Below are 20,636 nucleotides of genomic sequence, written 5' to 3' on the forward strand. Positions count from 1 at the left end.
TTCCAATAGATTTTTTTTCCTTCTAAGACAATTTTAACATAAAAGTAATGTTAATAGAAACCAAATGTGAGCTCAGGCCTTCCAGTAAATCATAATAGATTAGATGCTGCACCAACATGAGCAGCCCTGGGTGGGAAGGGCTGCTGGCTGGAGGAAGGGCTTGTCGTGGCTGTCCAGCCACATAATGAATTCTGCTTAGTTATCTGCAAGAGGAAAGGCAGCTTGGCTTTGTGGCGAGTCATGGGGCCAGCTTGGGGAGGAGGCGTGTGCTATGAAACGTTGGGATTCTAGATGGTTCTCCAGTGCACACACCACCCTCACCCCCTGCTCCTCCCTTTCTCACTGTTTGCATGGAAGGAGTCTTGAGCTCTGTGTATTGCTTTGCTTAAAAGTTACTGGAAGGCGGGTGGAAGGATTGGGAAAGGTTAGAAGGTAATAGCATGAAGGTGGAGAGCGGTGGAGCCTCCTGTGGACTCTTAGCTGACACATGATCAAGACTGGAAGTCCACTGGCAATTGGCCCCACATCTGGTTAGCTTTCGAAATCGCGTCTCTGTTTGCCGAAGCTGGCCACACATGCGTGACTATAGCCAGGGAGACTTTGTGTGGGGGAAAAGAAACTAAACACTGGTGCCAGCACGCGCTATTCCTCCAGGGTTCCTGTCTGCTTCCCACTGTGTAGCGTTGGTCTGGGTCCTTTCCACCCCTGCCCTGAACGGGGCTACCACTGAGGAAGGCCAGCTACCCACAGTGCCGAGCCACGGCCTTCCCTTCAGCTCCCTCCCAGCCACCCACCTATGCAGAGGGACAGACAGCTGTTGTGACTGGAGTGCAAGGCTTCTGGCAGGAGGGAGTAGTGAAGCATGTGGCTTGCTGAAGTGATCTGGAGCCAGTGCATCTGTGGACACGGGTTTCTTTGGAGTGTGTCGCCAGGAGCATTGAGTCAGTGGGACAATATGTTTATTATCCACTGTGTTTATTTCAGTCAGAGGGCAGTCACTGGCAGAGAACCTCTGTTGGGTTGCCACCGAACCTGCCTTGCTGTGACTGTGCAGCACACAGCGTGGGTGTATTGTATGCGCCCTCCCACCCAAGTCCATTTTGCCCTTCATACATGTCCTTGCCCCATCTACTGTGATGCATGCAGGCTGCGCTCCCTGGCTCAGGACTGCTGGCGCCATTTTGTTCCAGGGAGATAGTTAAAATACCAAACCAAATGCTTTCCTACAATTAGATGCCTTCCTAGGATTAGCAAAAGGTGATGTAATTCTGGCTATAGAAAACAGCCGAATGAGTGGTCTGTCTCCTCACTGCCTGGGTTGAGCTGCTTTGCACTAACCACCTGCTGACAGTTCTGTTGCATTCTTTCCAGCGCTCTTCTGCACAGTCTCACATTACAGCTCCTACTTTGTGGGTGTTTGTACCCAACTCTGAGACCTGGCTAAGCCTCTCCCTCTTTGGGTAGTGGGCTGAGTTTGATCGGAATTTAGTTTACTCTTTTCCATACTAAATTCTGCAGAATGTATGGTTGTTATCTCTGTATCAGGCCAATGCTCAATTGTGTGTCACCGTAGTTGGGGCAGAGGTCATGGGACACACGTTAGAGGTGGTGCAGGGGAAGGGGCCTGGAGTCAGGCCACATTTGGCTCTGGGATTTCCCTGTCCTTCAGATGACTTTCTCGTCTTCTCTGAGCTTCTGTCTCTCAATCTGTAGACTGGAGATCACATTGAACATAGGATTAAACCAAGCATTGTACATAATATGCCCCAGTTCTTCTGTGAAGGACAGACAGATTGTCTGGTTTGTTCTGCTCTGTTTTGCTTTGTGTAGTGCTAGGGACGGAACCCAGGGCCTTGTGCATGCTCTAAAGCTTGTCCTCATAGCAGAGGCCTCCTCTGTTTCCTCCCCAGTGTACCAACTCAATATCCAAAGAGACCTGGGCAGTTTGACGTTTGTTATGAGTGGGTACTTCAGTACATGGGGCCTGCTTGAGAAACATTTGCTGTGGTCAAGGGTCTCCAAGTGCTTTTAAAGGCGGCCAGACCAGAGGAATGTCTGGAGTTTGTGGGTAGTGGACTGCACAGTTTTGAAAATAGAGGCCATTGTGGAGGAGATTTTAGCCAAGTGTGGTGGTGCACACATATAACCCCAGCACTCAGGCAGAGGGGTGCAGGCTGGGGCCTCCCACAACTGCCCTCTCTACCTCTGGCTCTGAGTTTCCCCCGCTGTGGGATGGGCCCATACAGGGTGACCTCAGGGTCTCCTGACCTGGCACAGAAGGGAAGCGAGTCATCTGTGGGAAATTTAGGCTTCCATTCCTCGTCTGTGTATCAGGGGGTCAGTTTGTCCTCACTACACAGGTCCTGTCAGTCTCCCTTTTTACCAAAGATATAGCAGGCCTTGGCCACAATGAGTAGATAGTCAGCAGTCAGTAGTAGAACGTGGAGACATTGTTTTGTCCATGCGATTTCCTATTAATAGCAATGGAAGATGTATACTTTAGCTACATCCACATATTTCAGTGTACAGGACTCAGACATGAGTTCCGTCTAGGTAGTAACCCGGCCTGGGAAAAGTCACAGAGATGGATCTTGGCGGCTGGGGTTGAAAACCCCATTCTTCAGTGCCTCTCAGAAGCCCAAACCTTCCCATCAAGTCAGGTATCTCTACTTATGTCCTTACCCTTTCTCCACCCCAGGCATGGATCCTGAAAAACTTGAGCGAATCCAGCTGCCAGTACCAAACGCTGCAGAGAAGACCACCTACAACCATCTCCTGGCCGAGAGGCTCATCAGGATCATGAATAATGCTGCCCAGCAAGGTGCCCACCCAGGGGTGCTGTGTGTTCACGGAGGAGTCAGGTTCTTCTGAGACCGGGTACTGCCAGCCCTGGTTCCAGACCTGACCCTTCGGGGAGGCTGGAGAAGACCTCCCACTCACTCTGCCCCTGGCCACCAGCGCCTCTCTTGCCAGGCCTGCATCTCTGGGTCTCCTCCTCAGTCTTGCTGCTTTTGTCAGTGCCTGTGGTCTTCCTCTCTGTGTGGCCCAAGGCCTTGCTATAGGGTGAGGGAGGGTTAAAAGTTTGGGTGAGGTGCCAGCCCTGGCATTGAGCAGCCTAACTACCTTGTAGATCTGAGCAATACTTATCTGTAGCCAGGGACCACAAGATGCCCTGGCAAGGCATTTCTCAGCTGGGTGATTTTGCCACCCAGGGGCCATTTTTGGTCATCACAGCTAAGTATGCTACCGGCACGTAGTGAGAGAGGCAGAGGATGTTGCTAAATGTGCTGCAGTGCACAGGACTGCCCACGACACGGAATGACCTGACCCACGGTGTCAGCGGTGCCGGGGCCGAGCCAGTTGCTGGGCAAATCCTGCACAAAGGCAGGAGAGTGACACGGGAAGGCCTGTCCTCACTCCCCTGCCTCAGGGGAGTGAGCCCCAGGCCCATGGGAGGCCGGGGCAGAAGTTGTAATGGAGCTAGGAGCTTTCAGAGGTACAGGGGCAGTGGTGCATACATGCTGGTGAGCAGCCCAGGCTTGGAGAGCTGGCCTAGGCCCGTGAACATCACAGAGTAGTTTACAGAGAGCCTCCTGCATGCCAGCTGTGGCATGACTGACCAGGGTCGCAGAAGTTGGGGGACCCAGTGCCTGTCCCCCAGGAGCTATGCTAGTGGTCCCTGAAGTGTCATGTGGAGAAGAGGTCAGGTCTAGTGCCACTCTTGGCCTGTGAAACCCAGAAGAGAGGGGGTGTCATGATGGCACCTGGGGCCCTGCACTGGACACTCCATACCTGGAGGCGATGGAGAGGGGGAACCTGAGCCAGAGAAGAGAGGCGGTGACTTGGGATGAAGGGGGTGTCCAACGGGCTCCACTTTGCTTAGGGCTGATCCGAGGCAGCAGAGCACATTGGGAAGCACAGCAAGGGAGGTGTGGGAGCCAGCCATGCGGAGGCAAGCAGCTGACGCAGGTGGATTATGGCGTGGGTGCCGTGTCTGGAGAGGACTCTCCCAGGGTGCACAGACAGCCCGAGCTGCTAAACAGAAGAGGTTCAGGCAGTCCAGAGCCAGTCCGGAAACGGCACTGAGGAGTCCGGGGGCTGCTGTGGAATGGCGGGGGGGGGGGGGGGCGGTAGCTCCTTGTCAGGAATCTTCAGGGGCTGGGGTGGCAGCAGGAGTGTTGTTAGCGGGGCCTGGACGCTCCCTCCCTCCTGGACCTTTCCCCAGAAACCATGTGCAAGACCCACAGTCCAGCCCACAGTTGGACTTTGGCCAACTGTTACCAATGCTCTGGGAGAGGTGCCAGGCATGGGTTTTGGCAGGGCACCTGGCATCCTCACTGCCCAGCTGTGACACCCTAGACAAGTCACTTCACTCTGCAGCGACTTCTCTAGCAGTTCCTCAAGAGGGCACCTGGCACCTACCCTGGCTCGCAGCAGATAGGCACGGCAGATCTGGTAGACAGGAAGGACTCTGTTGCAGTTAGAAACCCAGCTCAGGGCTGGGAAGGTGGCTCAGTGGTACAGTGCTCGCCTTACATGCATGAAGCCCTGGATTTGATTCCACAGTACCACATAAGCAGAAAAGGCCAGAAGTGGCACTGTGGCTCAAGTGGTAGAGCGCTAGCCTTGAGCTGAAGAGCTGAGGGACAGTACCCAGGCTCAGAGTTCAGGCCCCACGACCAACAAAAAATTAATGAATTAACTAATCAATTAATTAAAAAAAAAGAAAACCAACTCATACTTGCTTTAACAATACAAGCAAATAAAACTTGTCCTGTAAAGTCTTTGAGGAGCTGGCTTCAGGCACCAGACAATGTTTTCCAGAAACCTTTGGACCCTGTCACCATCTGGGTTGGCAAGATAATCCCCAGCAGTATTAGCCACCCTTTATCTCCTGGGGCTGCATGCTTGCTCTGTGGGAGACACGGCTTGTACAGTCTGGTTGGAAGAGGGAGCTTGTGATCTTGAGAGCTTGAGGACTGTCCTTGCAGACACTTTGTAGTGTAGGGTGAGGAGGTGGTTGATGGGATGACAATGCTTGCAGTGTTCAGGTCCCCACCAGAGCTGCTGGGCTTTGCACAGGATTGACACTTGCCTAGTGCTTTCAGCAGTCTATAGACTGGAGCCTCTCTGGCTCTCCCTAGCTCCTTGCCTCCTCCTACCCTATCACTAGGACTGGGGGATTGGTACACCTGACTGGCCTGGGCCACATGCCTATCATCCCTGGAAGAACAAAGGAGACCACCCTAGAAGCAGGAGAGCGTGTGTTGGCCAGGCATCGCCACCAATGAAGACTGCACTCCAGGCTGCAGCAACCTTTACTGCCCTTCCTTTCCCACCTCCCTGCCCCTGATACAGGCCTTCTGGGAGGTGTTTGGTATACAGATGACAGATCTGGAAAGGGCTGGCACGTGGAGGGTCCCTCTGTGTGTGTCTCTGCTGCAGGCTGGGGACCTTAAGCAGTCTGCCCATCCGCTGACAGGTTAGCCTTCCAGTAGGTCAGGAAGGGCCTTGTGTTTTAAGGGTACTCGGCACCGGGGGATGCCAGGCTGATCCTGCTGTGCTTTGCAGATGGGAAGATCCGGCTGGCCACACTGGAGCTGAGTTGCCTGCTCCTGAAGCAGCAGGTGCTGACCAGCTGTGGCTGCATCATCAAGGATGTGCACCTGGCCTGCCTAGAGGTGAGGGCCATCCCATCCCTGTCCCTCCTCTCCTCTTCCGCTTCCTGTGAGCTGAGGAGGAGGGTCCCCGACCCACCCAGCCCATCTGTCCCTGCTGGAGCCTGAAAAGTCCACCTCATCATAGTGGCCCCTGGGTTTGCCCTACACACAGGTATATTTATTTACAGGGTTTTTTTTGGGGGGGGGTACTGAAATACACAGTTGTTAAGTTCAGTAGCTTTTATTGCCTCCTTTCTCCATTTTCTATGTTTCTAAAGAAAATTTAGGATATACAGAGAGGTTAAAAGTTAAGATTACAGTCACTACTTACATATGGCAGTTGCTTACACACACACTAATGGAATAACTTTTTATTTTATAAAAGTGGAGTGAGTCCTAACAGCCATATGTGATCATCAGTCCCATTAATTCTACATGAATGGCTTTCCATGTCGTCACGTGCCTCCTTCACACCCTCTTCTCTTTCAACAGGGTGCAAGAGAAGAGAGTGTCCACCTTGTACGGCATTTCTACAAGGTAATTGGCAATCCAGGTGTCTTACAGAAACAGGATTGTTGGTGTCTGATCCCACATTGTAAAGGTTTTATGTCTTCTCTTATCTTTATACTTAAGATTATAGGTCAAAGTGATAGTTCCAGTCTCTAGGAGTGGTCTCTCAGCTTGCCATTTCTTTTCAGAAAGCGTTTTAAGGACCCAGTCCTAGTTTATTATGAAGTGTATTATTTATGTGTAAGTTACTAACCATATACACAAATGACTGAGTTACACATGATGGACTTATATGTCGATGACCTATATATGCCAGTATATATAAGATTACTTGTGAATTAGCTCTGGCTGTATCAGTTATGACTGTGCATACTATTTCTAGGCATGTGTGCTAAGAAACCTCTTTCAGGCCTCCTGAGATTTTTATAAAGTACCAGCTTAACTTCAGAACTGAAACATTTGTAGGCTATCTTCGGGTTCCAGGTGATTATGTTTAAAAGATCTATTTGTCATGGTTTTGTTCAGTTCTATTGAAAGCCCATATTTTAGTATATTCAGGCTGCTCTAACCAAATACCAGCCACTGCATGGCTTATGGATGCAGAGATTGATTTCCCACAATGCTGGGGCCTAGGAAGACTGACATCAAGGCAGGTGTGATGTTGGTGAGGTCACTGCCTCACAGCTGGTGCCTTCTGCTGCAACCAGCTCCTTCAGGCCTCCTTGATAAGGACCCAGATCCATTCAGGAGGCTGTACCCATATGACCTCAGCACCTCCCAGAGGACCCGTGGCCAAGCACCATCACCCTGGGGTGAGGACTTCAACACAGGAACATGGGGACAGACCCAGTCATTCAGAGCTTACTCCTCCTTAGGCAAGGCTCGGCCAAAATGGATTATCCATGGGTGCACAGTCCTCATGGTTTTCTGATCTCTGGGCCCCTGCGGCAGATCTCCCTTGTTCTGCTAGTTGCCCCTGGAAGTGACTAATGCAGCCTTCCGCGCTAGCACTGCCCTCATTCCCTGCTCCTCATCTGTCCTCCACCTCCTCTTTCTTTGGGGGAATCTTTTAGACTAGCTAGCACTGGCAGTGTTTAAGATGACTCTGTTTGTAGGATCTGGAAATCCTCCTTGCCAGGTGCAGTGGGACCCCATTCCACTGCAGTAGACAAAAAGCACTGCTGTGGGGCTCTGCATACCGCACATGGGGAATCCCAGCTTCCTTTACAGCACCTCAAACCACAGTTGGGGTACCGCCCCCACGCCACCAGGTTGTCCTAGTCATCTTCAAACCTTTTTCCCGATAATTGCTTTGTTTTATTCCCTCAGTCCTGGAAGGGCATAGAGCTGGCAATTCCCAGTAGATAATTCTTGTTACTAACAGAGGGAGAACTGTATGTAAATTTCCTTTCCTTCTCCCAGTCCAGAGTGTTTCTCTTGCTTTCATCTTGTGAAGTGTTACACCTAAGTACAGCGTGTCAGGAGCTTTTAGATGTTTTCAGGGGTTGTCATTTCTTTTGCTGTCACTTTAGCTGTGCAGATACTCAAGGTTGTCTGTAGTCAGACAGCTGGACAGTATGAAAAAGGTCTGAGTCCTGGTTTTGGCTGTGTGTGTATTGAGAGAGAAGGAGAGAGATAGAGAGACAGACAGACAGACAGACAGACACTTGTATTTCTGAAAGTTAGGAGACAGAAGATGGTTCCTTTTTGAAGTAAGATTTTTTTTTTTATTATCTCAAGTAGTACAAAGGGGTTTCAATTCAACAAACCACCTTATGAGTACAATACATCTTGGCCAGTATCACCCCTCCCATCATTCTCCCCAATCTTTCCCACCCCCAGGGGACAGTACTTGACATCATTACTCAGCAGAGATTATATTGACAGTAAGTGCTCACATTCCCCTTAACAGAGGAGCAGGCTCTGTCTCCACATTTTTGTGTGTCAGCTCACTTCACTTGCAGCAGAGATGACCCATGCAGGTCTGTACACCCTGTTCTGAAGGGGACCTGCTGGGAGGGGTCTCAGCCTGAGGAGCTGTGAGATCCCAAGGCTCTCTTCAGAAGCAAATGGAACAACCCATAAAGCTTTGGTGTTAAGCATTTGTAATTACTAGCTTCCTTTCAGAGGTGTGAGGCTTCACATTTTTAACATGGTAACTTAACCAGGATTTCCATTTCTCTAGCCATTCTTGACAGATACATGATGCTGAGCACTTGAGATATTAACCTCCTCTCTCTTTTAATCATGTATAAGGTTATTTTTGTTGTTGCTTTCTTACTGTATTGACAGAAAAACTCAATAAGCATTTTAAAAAGGAGAAAAACATTGCATGGCTCAGCTTGCTGTTTGGTCTTTTGTCTGAGTGTGTGTGTGTGTGTGTGTGTGTGTGTGTGTGTGTGTGTGTGTGTGTGTGTGTGTGTGTGTGTGTGTGTGTGTGTGTGTGTGTGTGTGTGTGTGTGTGTTCACGTGTATATTTTACTTCCTGGTGATTTACGAGAATTCACTAACAAGAAGCAGATGGCCTCAAAAACCAAGAGCTCAGGTTTATAATACTGTGTTCATAGAAAAAAAAATATGAGTAATCTTTTCTCTTCCGCCCTTCCTTTGTAGGGAGAAGAGATTTTTTTGGACATGTTCGAAGACGAATACAGGAGTATGACAGTAAGTGAGGGCCCAGCACACCTGAGTTGGTGTGTTCCTGGGGGCCTGCTGAACCCATAGGGCTCTCTGTCTGACCTGGGGCTTTCTCACCAAGTAGCAAAGATTGGTAGGAAGGGACTTTTGTAGTAAGGCCTCTTAATCCCCAACACTGAGAGGACTTCAGGCTGTGTCTCTCTGCTTTGATGTAAGTTGTGTTGGGAAGGTGTCTCTGATTCACAGAGGAAGCACCTGTGTCTGCAAAATCTAACCTTGACAGCGTCAGTCTGTGGGGAGGGCTACTGCCCTTGTCTCTCCTTCAGCTACTCAGGAAGATGGAAGGCAGACAGGCCACCTCCTGGCCTCTCTGTCCCACTGTTAGTGACAGAACCTGCCTCCCCAGCAGAGCTGCCCTCCCCATGCCCTGTTGTATCTGTGTGTTATGCTGCCTTCTCTGCTACTCTGAGGGAATGTTCCAGCACATAGTGTCAGCTAGGTCTCTGCCTCTCGCTGCAGCAAGCAGCATTGTAAGGACTGAACAATCTTCTGGTTTTTTTCTACCCATCTCTTCCTCCCTAGCCCTGCTCCCCAGCAGACATCACTAAATAGATGGCCAGTTATCTTTTCGTGGATGTTACCAAAGTGTGAAGTGATTAGGACATTGATAATAAGCCTAGAAAGCAGGTGCTCAGCTAAGTGGCTCTCTGGCTTTGCAGCCCTTTCAATTGGGTTCTGGATACAGGGCCCTCACCACGTCTTGTCACTGTGCACTGAGCCTCCAGAGGCGCCCAGTAACATGCAGAGGCCCGGGCTGCTGTGACTGCAGCTCATGGTTGACATTCTGCCTCATCATTCTGTTTTGTGTGAGTGCTGGCCCTGGGGCTTGAACTCAGGGCCCAGGCACTGCCCCTGAGCTTTTTCACTCAAGGCTGGTGCTCCACCATCTGAGCCACAGTTCCACTTTGGGCTTTTTTAACTGGCTCATTGGAGATAAGCGTCTGATGGACTTTTCTGCCCAGGCTGGCTTTGAACCACAATCCTTAAATCTCAGTCTCCTGAATAGCTAGGATTAAAGGTATGTCAGTGGGTACCTGGAAAATTTCAACATTCTTAAAGGGGCTCAAACTTCACTCTTCAGACCACTGATTCGTGTGGGGGTGGGGAGAGTGCAGTGGCTGTCTGCTGCTTTGCTGTTTGTCTCCCCATCCCCTGCCCTCTCTGCAGTATAGTTCCAGTGTAAAGTTCTTATGTCACATGTGATGTGCTCACTGCCTAACTACGTGACCCTGGGCAGGGGCTTTCAGTTCTGAGCTCTGATGCTTCGTCTGCTTGCTGGGCCTACACCCCCGGCTTGGCCAGGCTGGATGTAAACTGCCCAACAAGATGCCTCATGCAGAGTCTAAAAATGATTCCTTTCCTGTCCTCCCACCCTAGTGAGCTTCCTGAGGTTTATTTGTTTTAATCAAATGTTTGTGGTGTGTCCTGCACAACGTCTGACATTCTCTAGAAATACAAAGGTGGCACACCCAGGGCCCTGTGGCTGCTGCAGTCAGCCTCCCTTACCCCGCGTGGGGGCCACGCTGAAGCCAGGCCTTGCCTTTCACTGCTTCCCTCACATCCTTTAGCACCAGTGTTCAATGGGAACAGTCTGTGTGGAAGGAGCTCGCTGGACTGGAGGTCTGCCAGACAGCAGGGCAGGCTGGGGGGGGGGGGGGCCACTACTGCTAGGCCATTGCCAATCAATGCCAGCCACAGCCCAGATGGGAATGCAGCCTCTCTCCCCCTGCTCTGGAATGCAGGGAATTTGGGGTGTGGGGAGAGTGTCAGATCTCTAGAGGAAATTACTTGTCAAAAAGAAGACAGCCTGTCCTGAGTGACTATGGTTCCAGGCTCAATAAAAGGAAAAACCTGAAACCAGCCATGGGTCTGAGGTTCACGTTTGTAATCCTAGATACTCAGGAGGCCAAGATCTGAGGACCACAGTTTGAAGCCAACCCAGGCAGGAAAGTCCACGAGACTCTTTGTCTACAATTAACCAGCAAAAAGCTAGGAGTGGAACTATGGCTCAAGTGGTAAAAATGCCAGCTTTGAACAGAAAAAAACTAAAGGACAGCCCACAGGCCCTGAGTTCAGCCCCAGTACCAGCACACACAAAAACCCTTGCAACCTAGAAAAATAAGAAAGTACTATCATCACAGCAGACAGCCTGGAAGAGGGAGGGGTCTCCATCAAAGGCAACGTGGACAGCACTCGTTGACTCTGTATGGGTTTGGGTGGAAGCCCCGTGGCCTGCCCAGTGGCGCCTCCCCCAAGTGAAGCTTCCTGTCATGTCTCCTAGATGAAGCCCATGAATGTGGAATATCTCATGATGGACGCCTCCATCCTGCTGCCTCCAGCGGGCACCCCACTGACAGGCATTGATTTTGTGAAGCGGCTGCCATGTGGTGACGTGGAAAAGACTCGGCGGGTGAGTGTGCACGTGGGCCTGGCCCAGCCTCTCTTAGGGGCTCTTCCTACCCCAGAACCCCTTCTGGGCCAGGAAGGAAAGGATCAAAGTCAAGAGCCCTTCTCCATCATGAGCTTAGTTATGGGTAGAGGACACCACCCAGACACCCCGAAACTACACATGGCTTTCTAAAGCATGTTGCCCTTTGGTAGTGGGGATCGGAGTCCCATGGCACCTCGCACCACTGGGGGCTATGGGCGGGCACCTCCTCGGTACAGCCTGCAGCCTGAGCGCAGCGAGCTCAGCGGGCAGAAGCCAGGAGGCTGGGCTTCTTCGAACTGGGAGGAAAGCTAGAACACCCAGGGCAGGTGAGGGGGGTGGTGAGATCTTACCCTGCGATCTCAGGACCCCCAGAGATGGCGTGATGTTAAGGTATCTGGCTGATCTGGGGACAAGGCACACGCAAGTGAAATTGCAAAGAGATGTTTGTGAAGGGTAGGGAGTTCTCAGAAGCAGCCGGAGTGTGCGCGTACCTTATCAGCACTGTGCTCTGAGGCGGGCGCTCTAGGAAGCAGCCTTGGCCAGGCTGTTCATGGTACTTTATCTCCCTTGTGAGATCACAGTTTCTTTCTTAGAAAGCACCACAGCCTTTTCCTGGAAAATCATTCCTGAAGACAAGCTTCTTAGAGGATAATTAGAGGAATTTGTTGCACGTAGCTCAGTTATCATAGTTCAGTTATCAGGTATACCTTCTGCCTTAATCTGAGTGTGCCGTGTGGAAGAGGGTTGACTCAGAATTCTGGAAAGCTGGTGGCATGCTTCATGCCTCCAGCAGGAGGAGTTGGCCACCTTCCTCTACCTGCTGGTGCTCTTGCCTCAATGGCCGTGGCTCCAGGCTGCAGAGGAAGTGGGACCCACGTGTCTTGACTCAGTGACATTCCCAGCTGTCTGAGCAAAGCCACAGGACTCACCACAGAAGCCGCCCTGCTGAGCCGCTGCCGCTGTCCTTCCCTTTGCTTGGCAAGCACCAGTGCCCTAACCAATCAGGCACGTGGTTTTGTTGGTGGGTGGCTTTGTGCAGTGGAAGGCTGATTTTGAAGAGTGGGTGTCCTGTGGGCCACTCCTCAACGCCAGCAGCTCACCTTTGGCCTTTTGTTGGCCTGAGGGGTGCTCCCCAGGAAGATTCCAGCCAGGGTGCAGGCCCATTTGGGCACTCTGTAGGACTGGAGCCCAGCTGCTGTCCTGGCTGCACTCTGCTACCCTTTGGTTCTTGCTGGAGTATGAGGACATAGCCTTAGTAAAGAGTCTAACCTTCATGTCAGTCTTTATGTGGATTTCCTTGTCTAATTCCATGCCACACTTGGAGGTGGCCCTGTTGTTACCCCAGCTCCCTATTGGAGGTGTCTGCGATTGAGCCATGTGCTCAGTTACTCCGGTTGTCCACAGCTGAGCCAGGAGCTGGTCCACACAGTGTGGCCCCTGGAGCCCCCCAGCTCTGAAGCACCCTAGCCCACTGCCTCCTGCCATGAACCCTGCTTGTGCTGGACCCAGACAGGGAAGTAGCCCAGCCCTGTAGGAGCCAGTCTAAAGGGTGTGGCAGGAAGGACTGTAGACCACGTTCCTAAAGCATCATGGTACAGGGAGGAGATGGAGAGGCCTGGTTCCAGAGGGATGGCTCTTAAGCCAGGATTGTGCCATTGGGCTGGGCAGAACTGGACAACATGGGCCCAGAGAGATGTGGCACATCCTGGCACCCCCAAATAGCCAGCACTGAGCAGAAACTGATAAGGCCAAGGGGAGGGGCTGGCTGGAGCCAGGTCTCGGAGCCAGGTGAGTACACTGGCTGTCAGCTCCCAACATAGTTTTACAGTATCATGCCCTGCTGGCTGGCGTAGTCCATCCTCTCCGTTAGAGAGAAATGGAAGCGATCTAGGGTACACAGTCAGGCTGGTGGCAAAGGAGAGGCTGGGTGTCTACTCTGAGCTACCTGTCTCTTCCTCTATAAAGCAGAATGCACTTGCCTTGCCAGAGTTACCATGAGGACTCATTTAAGACATACACATCGTAAGATCCTTGATGAGATTAGTTCTCTTCTCCCTTTGTCCCTCACATTCCACTTCGATGCAAGTTCCCAGGGCTCTGCTGCCCACTTGCCTTGCTCCTGTGGGATGTGCAGCCTGAATGGCTCGGGGGAAGCAAGGCCCAACTCCTGGGGCTGTCTGGGCTTCCTCAGGGTTTCTTGTTAGGCCCTCTGAGCAGTTTACAAAAGCAGCACTAGAATCCCAGGATCGCTGGTAACACAAAGATAGTAAATAGGGCAGGCCTCTCAAGCAGACTCATCCACTTCAGAAAAGCTTCTTTTCAGACTTCATGAGTCAATCTCTGAAGGGAAGTGTTGGCCTTTCACCTAGTCTAGCTCTTGTTGGAGACTGTTGTCTAGAATCCTCTGAAGTCAGAACCCAGCATGTGTCCTGACTTGGAGCTCCGGGACGTGGTAGCTCAGCAAGCAATTTAGGGCTCCTCTGGTTTGTCTCCGGATTTTCACTCCTAACACTGTATCTCTTTGGAGTCAAAGGCTTTCTTTCTCTCTCAACTTGTCTGTCTCTCTCTCTCTCCCCCTCTTGATGGACAGGCAGACAGATAGACTTCAACTCTAAGTAGACGTATTCCATTTTAGGTCAGTCCTTTTCAGAAACCTCATCCTTAATTTTCCTTAAGGACTTGGAGAAGGTCAAACATCTGGCCCTTCCTAGTAAATCACTGCTGACTACAATGTTCATTCACATACTCCTCCAAGAGCTACTTGGTCCCCATGTGCCAGACACTGAGCTGTACCTGGGGATGTACAAGTCCCTGCCTCTGTTCTCACCTAAGGAGGTCACCAATAATTACAAGCATCTGAGAAGCAGGTGTGATGGCCAGGGCAGCCATGGGCTGATGGGCACAGCCTGTGAGAGCAGCAGATAGGACGTACACTGCAGAGCTGCATCCAAGCATAAACCCAGGAAACAAGGAGGAACCACAAAAGTCAGAGCCCAAAGATGGCCCTTTGCTGGTGGGAACAGGCCTGTTACAGGGCAAGGTGTGGAGTGGGGAGGGCTTGGCCTAGTAGGCCTTGGAAAGCATCCAGTGACAAAATTCCCTTCTTGGCATTTTATGTCACACCACATGTTCTGTCACTTGATGTATTCGTTGAGCCGTATGTGTGTGTGTGCATGTATGTATGTGTGTATATGTGTATATATGTATATATGTGCTTATATATGTATTTATATATGTATATGTGTGTATATATGTGTCTGCATGTATATATGTGTATATGTATATATACATACACACACACATATGTAGACCAGGGGGGCAAGAAATCCAAAGGCAGACCAAAATACCAGGAGTGCCACTGAGCTAGGCTGGCTGAGAGGGACAGTTCGTGTTGAAATAAAGGTCACCAGAACCCTAGGGTCTGATGAGAGAACACTAGCAGAACTTGGCACTAGCCTGCCCCACCCACATGGAGTGGCAGTAGAGACTCAGAAAAGACTGAAAGTTTGTGAGTCAGACCAACTTTGGGTCAAACCCAGTTTAGCCATGTTAATTTAGCCAAGGTTAAACCCAATTTAACCTTGAATGAATCTCAGGATCCTAAGTTCCTTCCTCTCACTTCTCAGTTGTTGTCCACAATAGAAGAGAGTGCAGTGCTAGGGCCTGGCAGACAGTGAGTGCTCAGACCTGCAGGCTGAAGTGGGTGGTCTGCTGCAGCTCCCATGAACAGCAGATGGGGTCTCTCCTAGTCTCAGTGGGAAGAGCCAGAGGTGAGATTTGGTAAGCATCAAAATCTGAATGGAAGCACTAGCTATCTTCACACAGGAACTGGCAGGTCACAACGAAGTAAGTGTAAGCTTTTACTTGTCCCCACTGTTCTCTTGTCCCCTTGTGAACCTGAACTGCAGGCCTGTTTGTTTATCACTGAGGGCCTCCTGCTGTGCTTTTCATCTGTGTATTACACCCTAGAGCAGCATTGCAGGTTTTCAAAGCAAGGAAGAACAGGAGCAGTGACACTTAGGCCTCCCTGAGCTGCCTCCATCTCTTTGCAAACTTCTCCCCTCCTGATGGCAGGGAGGGCATCTTTGTCATGCCCCAGTTTTCATCCCCGTCCTGTTTTACTTGTTATTACAGGGCAAAAAATTTTTCATGTTGTAAGTGTCTATTGTTAAGTGTCTTTTTGTAGTGTTGGGATGGAAGCCAGGGCCTCACCCGTGCTGAACCTCCGAGCTACCCTCCAGCCATGATGCAGTTTTAGTAAGTCTGTCTTTAGCCCACACTGTCCCCAGATTTTGCAATCTTCTTCCTCAGCCTCCTGGATGCTGTGATTAGAGCCCTACATACCACCTTGGCTAGTAAATCCGATTTCTTTTTTTTTGTTTTTTTGTTTTTTTGTTTTTTTTTGGATCCGGTTGTGGGGCCTGAACTCTGGGCCTGGGCGCTGTCCCTCAGCTCTTCAGCTCAAGGCTAGCGCTCTACCACTTGAACCACAGCACCACTTGTGGCTTTTTTCTTTTTGCTTATGTGGTGCTGAGGAATCGAACCCAGGGCCTCATGCATGCAAGGCAAGAGCTCTACCACTGAGCCACCTTCCCAGCCTGTAAATCTGATTTCTTATGACTATCAAGGTTTCTCTGGTGACTTTGGCATCATACACTTGAGCAGCATTTTTCTGTTAGACATTTGGGGTTGGTCCCACTGTTACAGTATTTGCAGCTGAACAGTAGTGAGCTGTTCCATGAATACAGTTGTCTTTCTTTTGGCTTATTTCCTCAGGATAAGGTCTCAGAAGCGGAACTTCTGGTTCAAAGGGTATGAACTTTTTTGTCTGGCTGCACATCGCCACATTGCTTTCCTGGTGGGCTGCCCCATGTTAAATGGCTTCTGCATTCTTCTGTGACTGACTCTTGCAGTCCTTTCCACAGCCTTCGGGGGCTCCTAACCTGAGTGATGGTTGCCTATATTTGAACAGCTTGCATACCTGGCAAGGGAGTGGGAGCCTGAACTGAGTCGAGTGTTTGTCCCGGGGCCAGCCCAGAGCTCACTGCGTCTCCCAGGCCACTTGTCTCATGTGGATGCCCTATGGCACCCTGTCCCCAAGCAACCAGCCTGCGCTCAGCCTCAGCCAAGCTGAAGTCTGACTCCACGCCATCCGAACTTGCCAGGTGGATCCTCAGGAGACTGAGTTAAGCCAGCGTGGAAACTGGAGAAGTCTCTCCTTCCTGTCTGAGCGTGATCCGCTGCCTCTCCTCTCACAGTCTGCTCTATTTCCCAAGCATCACCCTTCTTAGTATTCTGAAGAATCTGAAAAAGAAATGATTTCCTATATCTTTTTTTTTAGTGATACTTTGAAGTTTTTCATTTTCATTGAGCAAAGAAATGATAGGTACTCCATAAACTCTGGGTCACAAGTTCTAAATCTTTTGATGGCCCAGGAGGAGTTATTCAGGAAGTGACCTTGGAGGCTGCCTGTGTCCCCAAGCTCCATTTCTGTCTGTGACAGAGAGTCTCAGGCCATTCAGCACCCAAATGAGACAGCGATGTCACTGGCTCTGCGCAAGCCTAGGGCAACCAGATGAAGCCACTGCTGTTTCAGAAGGTGGCAGGTACATGTGTGGCCTCAGTCTTGTGTGGTGTAGCATTCTGTGTGTTCAGCTTGCCTGCCAGGCGTTTGTAGACTCCCCTTGGAAGCCCGGCTGGCCCCGTGTGGTGCACCTTGTCCTATGGGACCCCCCCTATCTTCCATTCAGGGGTACAGGCCTCTGATGCCTTCTGCCTTCCCTTGGGAGTGGAACAGGAACCAGCAGTTTATTTTGTATGTTTGATGTTCCTTTTTATATCTTGAATGATCTTATTTTTTTTACTTGTTTGTATTCCTGGAAACAGCTTCCATTTGTCATTTGTAGTGCAGAAGCAGATGTTTTACCAAAAAAGCCCTGTTAGCAGCCAAGTGAGGAACTTTTTTTTTTTTTTTTTTAATTCAGTGGAAAGTTTAGGCTATCCAGTGCTATGCTGAAGAAGGCAGTGTATGTTTCCATTTTCTCAGCCCCAGCTGTGGTCCTACTAGGTGCTTGCCTTCAGATCACTGAGAGGGCCACAGCTGACACATAGGAAGCCCCTCCCTCACTGGGTCCTGCCTGTAATGGACCTTGCATTTTCTTTCTCTCTTTCCCAGCCTCTTATTTAAGAGTTCCACTGCAGGATATTCCATTGCCTCCCATTGGGCTGGCCCAGGGGTTTTGTATTTCCTGGTGTGCTAGGCTGTGTGACTCAGGCCCCTGGGGTTGGAGTCACAGCATCCCTCCCATAGCAGCCATGTGGACCATCACTTTGCCTGCCAGTTCCCATTCTTCTTCCCAGGCTGCAGTAAGGTGCTCACAAACCCTGGCCCGCAGTAAGACCCTACTACATGGCAGGTCTCCCAGGTTCATTGTAGCCATGTCTGTCTTCTGATAGAGATGAAGTCTATACTTTAGAAACTTCCAGGAGTTGGTGGCCCATACCTGTAATCCTAGCTACTAATAAGCAGGCTGAGATCTGAGGATTGGAGTTCAAAGCCAGCCCAAGAAGAAATGTCTGTGAGATGAGACTCTGCTCTCCCATTAACCACCTAAAAGCCAGGAGTAGAAATGTGGCTCAAGTGGTAGCTCTTTAGCCTTGAGCAAAAAAGCAAAGGGACAGCACCCAGGCTCTGAGTTCAGGCCCAGTACTGCCACAAAATAAATAAATAAAAGACCTGCTAGAACTATTATTACTAATAGCACCACCGCTCCTCACAGTGAGAGCACTGACTTTCCCTAGTACTTCTGAGTTCTCAGAGAATACTGGGAGGGTGGGTGGAAGTGCTCTGCCAGTTTCCTTCAATAGGATCTTGGTCCCAGGCCTCCCTCCCACTGGTTCAAGGCCAAAGTAGAATCAGAATCACCCGATCGGAGTCATCAGAGACCGCGCTATCGCAGCTCTTGGCCAACAGCAGTGTGTCCCCCTTCTTGTTGGGGAGCAGTTTGCCGATTTAAGGGCACTCTCCCTTCACATAGCCATTGATTGGAGTCAGAATAAGAATACCCAAAGGTGCACTTGAAATCATCTTTGTACAGCTCACCCAGGTGACCCTGGCTTGTCCCTGGGCCTTCTCTCTGCCCAGCATGGTGCCTGTCTAGTGACTAGATGACCATTCTTTATGGAGACTGTGCTGGCCCCTTCTGCAGCCTTAACCCAGGGCTGGCTCAGTCTGTGAGTTAGAGGGTACTGTGCCCATTTCACAGATGGGGAGAGTGAAGCTTCTAGCAGTTGGGCTTTGCTCAGCGTAGTAAGGCTGCTGGTCCAGGACAGCCTTGTCTGTGCCTCTGGAGAGAGAGCTGGAGTACCTCTCCTCCCTGTCCTCTGCTTCTCAGCTCTGTTTGGTGGCGAGCCTGCTCCTTGGCTGACTGCTGCTTCTTGCTCGCACGTCTGGGCCTCTGCCTCTGCAAACGCCCAGTAGCCACACTGGGTTCTGACAGACCGCTTTTCCTAGGCCCAGAATCCCTGTGCCACTGGGGCTGCCTCTGCCTCCAGCAGGCGCACAGGGAAACCACTCCTGTGCCGCGTGCCAGGCCTTGGCCTCACCAGCAGCATACTCCTCATCCTAAGGCCAGGGCCCAAGGGATGGAGGGATTCACCTGTGGTGGGTAACTTCTTTTGTTGTTGTTGGTCGTGGGCCTTGAACTCTGGGCATGGGCGCTGTCCCTCAGCTCTTCAGCTCAAGGTGAGCACTCTACCACTTGAGCCACAGCACCACTTCCAGCTTTTTCTGCTTATGTGGTACTAAGGAATCGAACCCAGGGCCTCATACATGCAAGACAAGCACTCTGCCACTGAGCCATCTTCCCAGCCCCATGGGGTAACATTTTTAATGGCCTTCACCAGCTCCAAAGCCCACACTCACCTGCACTCCTGTCCCAGACCTCCATTAAGTAGCAGGGCCTGGAAACATCTTAGTACTTTGGCCTCCATGGTCTGCAGGCCTCTGTGGACAGGTGGGCTGGGCTCTTGGCCTTGGGCAGCCCATTCCCCTCCTTGGGTCTCGGTTCCCTGTGTGTGGAGTGGCTGAATGCTGGGCAGAGACCGTGGTGACCAGACAACTTGGGGCAAGATGCTGGCAGATGCAGGTGTTCAGTGGAGTAAAGCAGCCTGACCCCACACCGGAAGGGGTTCAGGCGCCTCACCGTGCTGCCCCTGCAGTGTGCTCCCTCTGCTCTGTCCTCCATCCAGGCCATCCGGGTGTTCTTCATGCTGCGCTCACTGTCGCTGCAGCTGCGAGGGGAGCCCGAGACACAGCTGCCCCTGACTCGGGAAGAGGACCTGATCAAGACCGACGATGTGCTGGACCTGAGTGAGTGGACCAGGGCCTGGGATGTTGGGGGGAGGGGGTGGGGATGAGGTATGGTGGGCATTTTGTACCACCACCCCCCTGTGGCCCACCATGTGTAGGTGGTATGTGCGTCCTGTAAAAACTGTGAAGGCTTCCAGGCATCTGAGTTCAGCTTGAACATGCTGCTTCCGTGGAGAACAGAGGGTTTGCTGAAAGGTGAGCTGAGCCATGGGAGGCTTGGCTTAGGCCCCTGTCTCCAATGTAAGCTGGGCAAGCCATGTGACTGAGGGTTTTCTGCGTGAGCCAATGATGGGTGCTCCTGCTGCTGCTTGCAGGAAGCTGGCAAGGCACCAGCGTTGAGCAAGGACAGGGCTCCTGAGACCCTGGAGCCGTGCCATTGAGCACCTGTCTTCACTGTTCTCCGGCCAAGACTTGTTTTTAGGATTTTTGGGATTTGTTTTGTTTTTAGTTTTGCTTTTTTTTTTTTCATTTGAGAGTCATACTGTGTAGTCTGAACTGGCCCTGAACTTGTGACCCTCCTGCTTCAGCCTCCTGAGTGCTGAGACTACAGGCGTGCACTACAGCCTGGCTCAGAGCTGAGATTTAAAGGAGATAATGGGTATAAAGTCTGGTCGTTTCCATTTTCCATGGGGCAAGTACTCACTGAAAGACGGCCTGGTTTCTGTTTAGTAAAAGCATTGTGAATAATGGGGGTCTTGGGTTATAGAACACAGAAAGCCCTGAATTGACTGGCCTGTGGAAAAAAGAAAGGGAGATGGCTGTCACCGGAAAGTCCAGAGAGGTTCTGTCTTCAAGCATGCCTAGATCTAGGTACAAAGGCCGAAGCGTCAAGAAACTGCCCCTCTCCAATCTTGGCTCTGCTTTCCTCTGGTCCAGCTTCATCTTCAGGATGCCTCTCACTAGGTCGTTGAGAAATGGCCACCAGCAGCCCTAGGATTTGCTGTGCCGGCTAAGCAACCCTGTCAGA

The 20,636-nt window shown here is 51.0% G+C and overlaps 1 protein-coding gene across 1 annotated transcript; it reads left to right on the forward strand.

Annotated features, from left to right (window-relative positions):
* Positions 1-2,698: 2,698 nt before the first annotated feature.
* LOC138841297 (protein CLEC16A-like) lies at positions 2,699-19,692 on the forward strand (the record flags this gene model as incomplete). The annotated part of the gene is made up of 6 exons (XM_070041970.1): positions 2,699-2,821; positions 5,572-5,681; positions 6,153-6,197; positions 8,784-8,834; positions 11,149-11,277; positions 19,549-19,692. Coding segments are annotated over 6 exons (602 nt in total), but the record flags the coding sequence as incomplete, so codon positions are not given.
* Between the last annotated feature and the right edge of the window lie 944 nt (positions 19,693-20,636).

Source organism: Dipodomys merriami, unplaced genomic scaffold (assembly GCF_024711535.1).
Source record: "Dipodomys merriami isolate MVZ:Mamm:240054 unplaced genomic scaffold, mDipMer1.0.p SCAF_3133, whole genome shotgun sequence".
Taxonomy (NCBI): Eukaryota; Metazoa; Chordata; class Mammalia; order Rodentia; family Heteromyidae; genus Dipodomys; species Dipodomys merriami.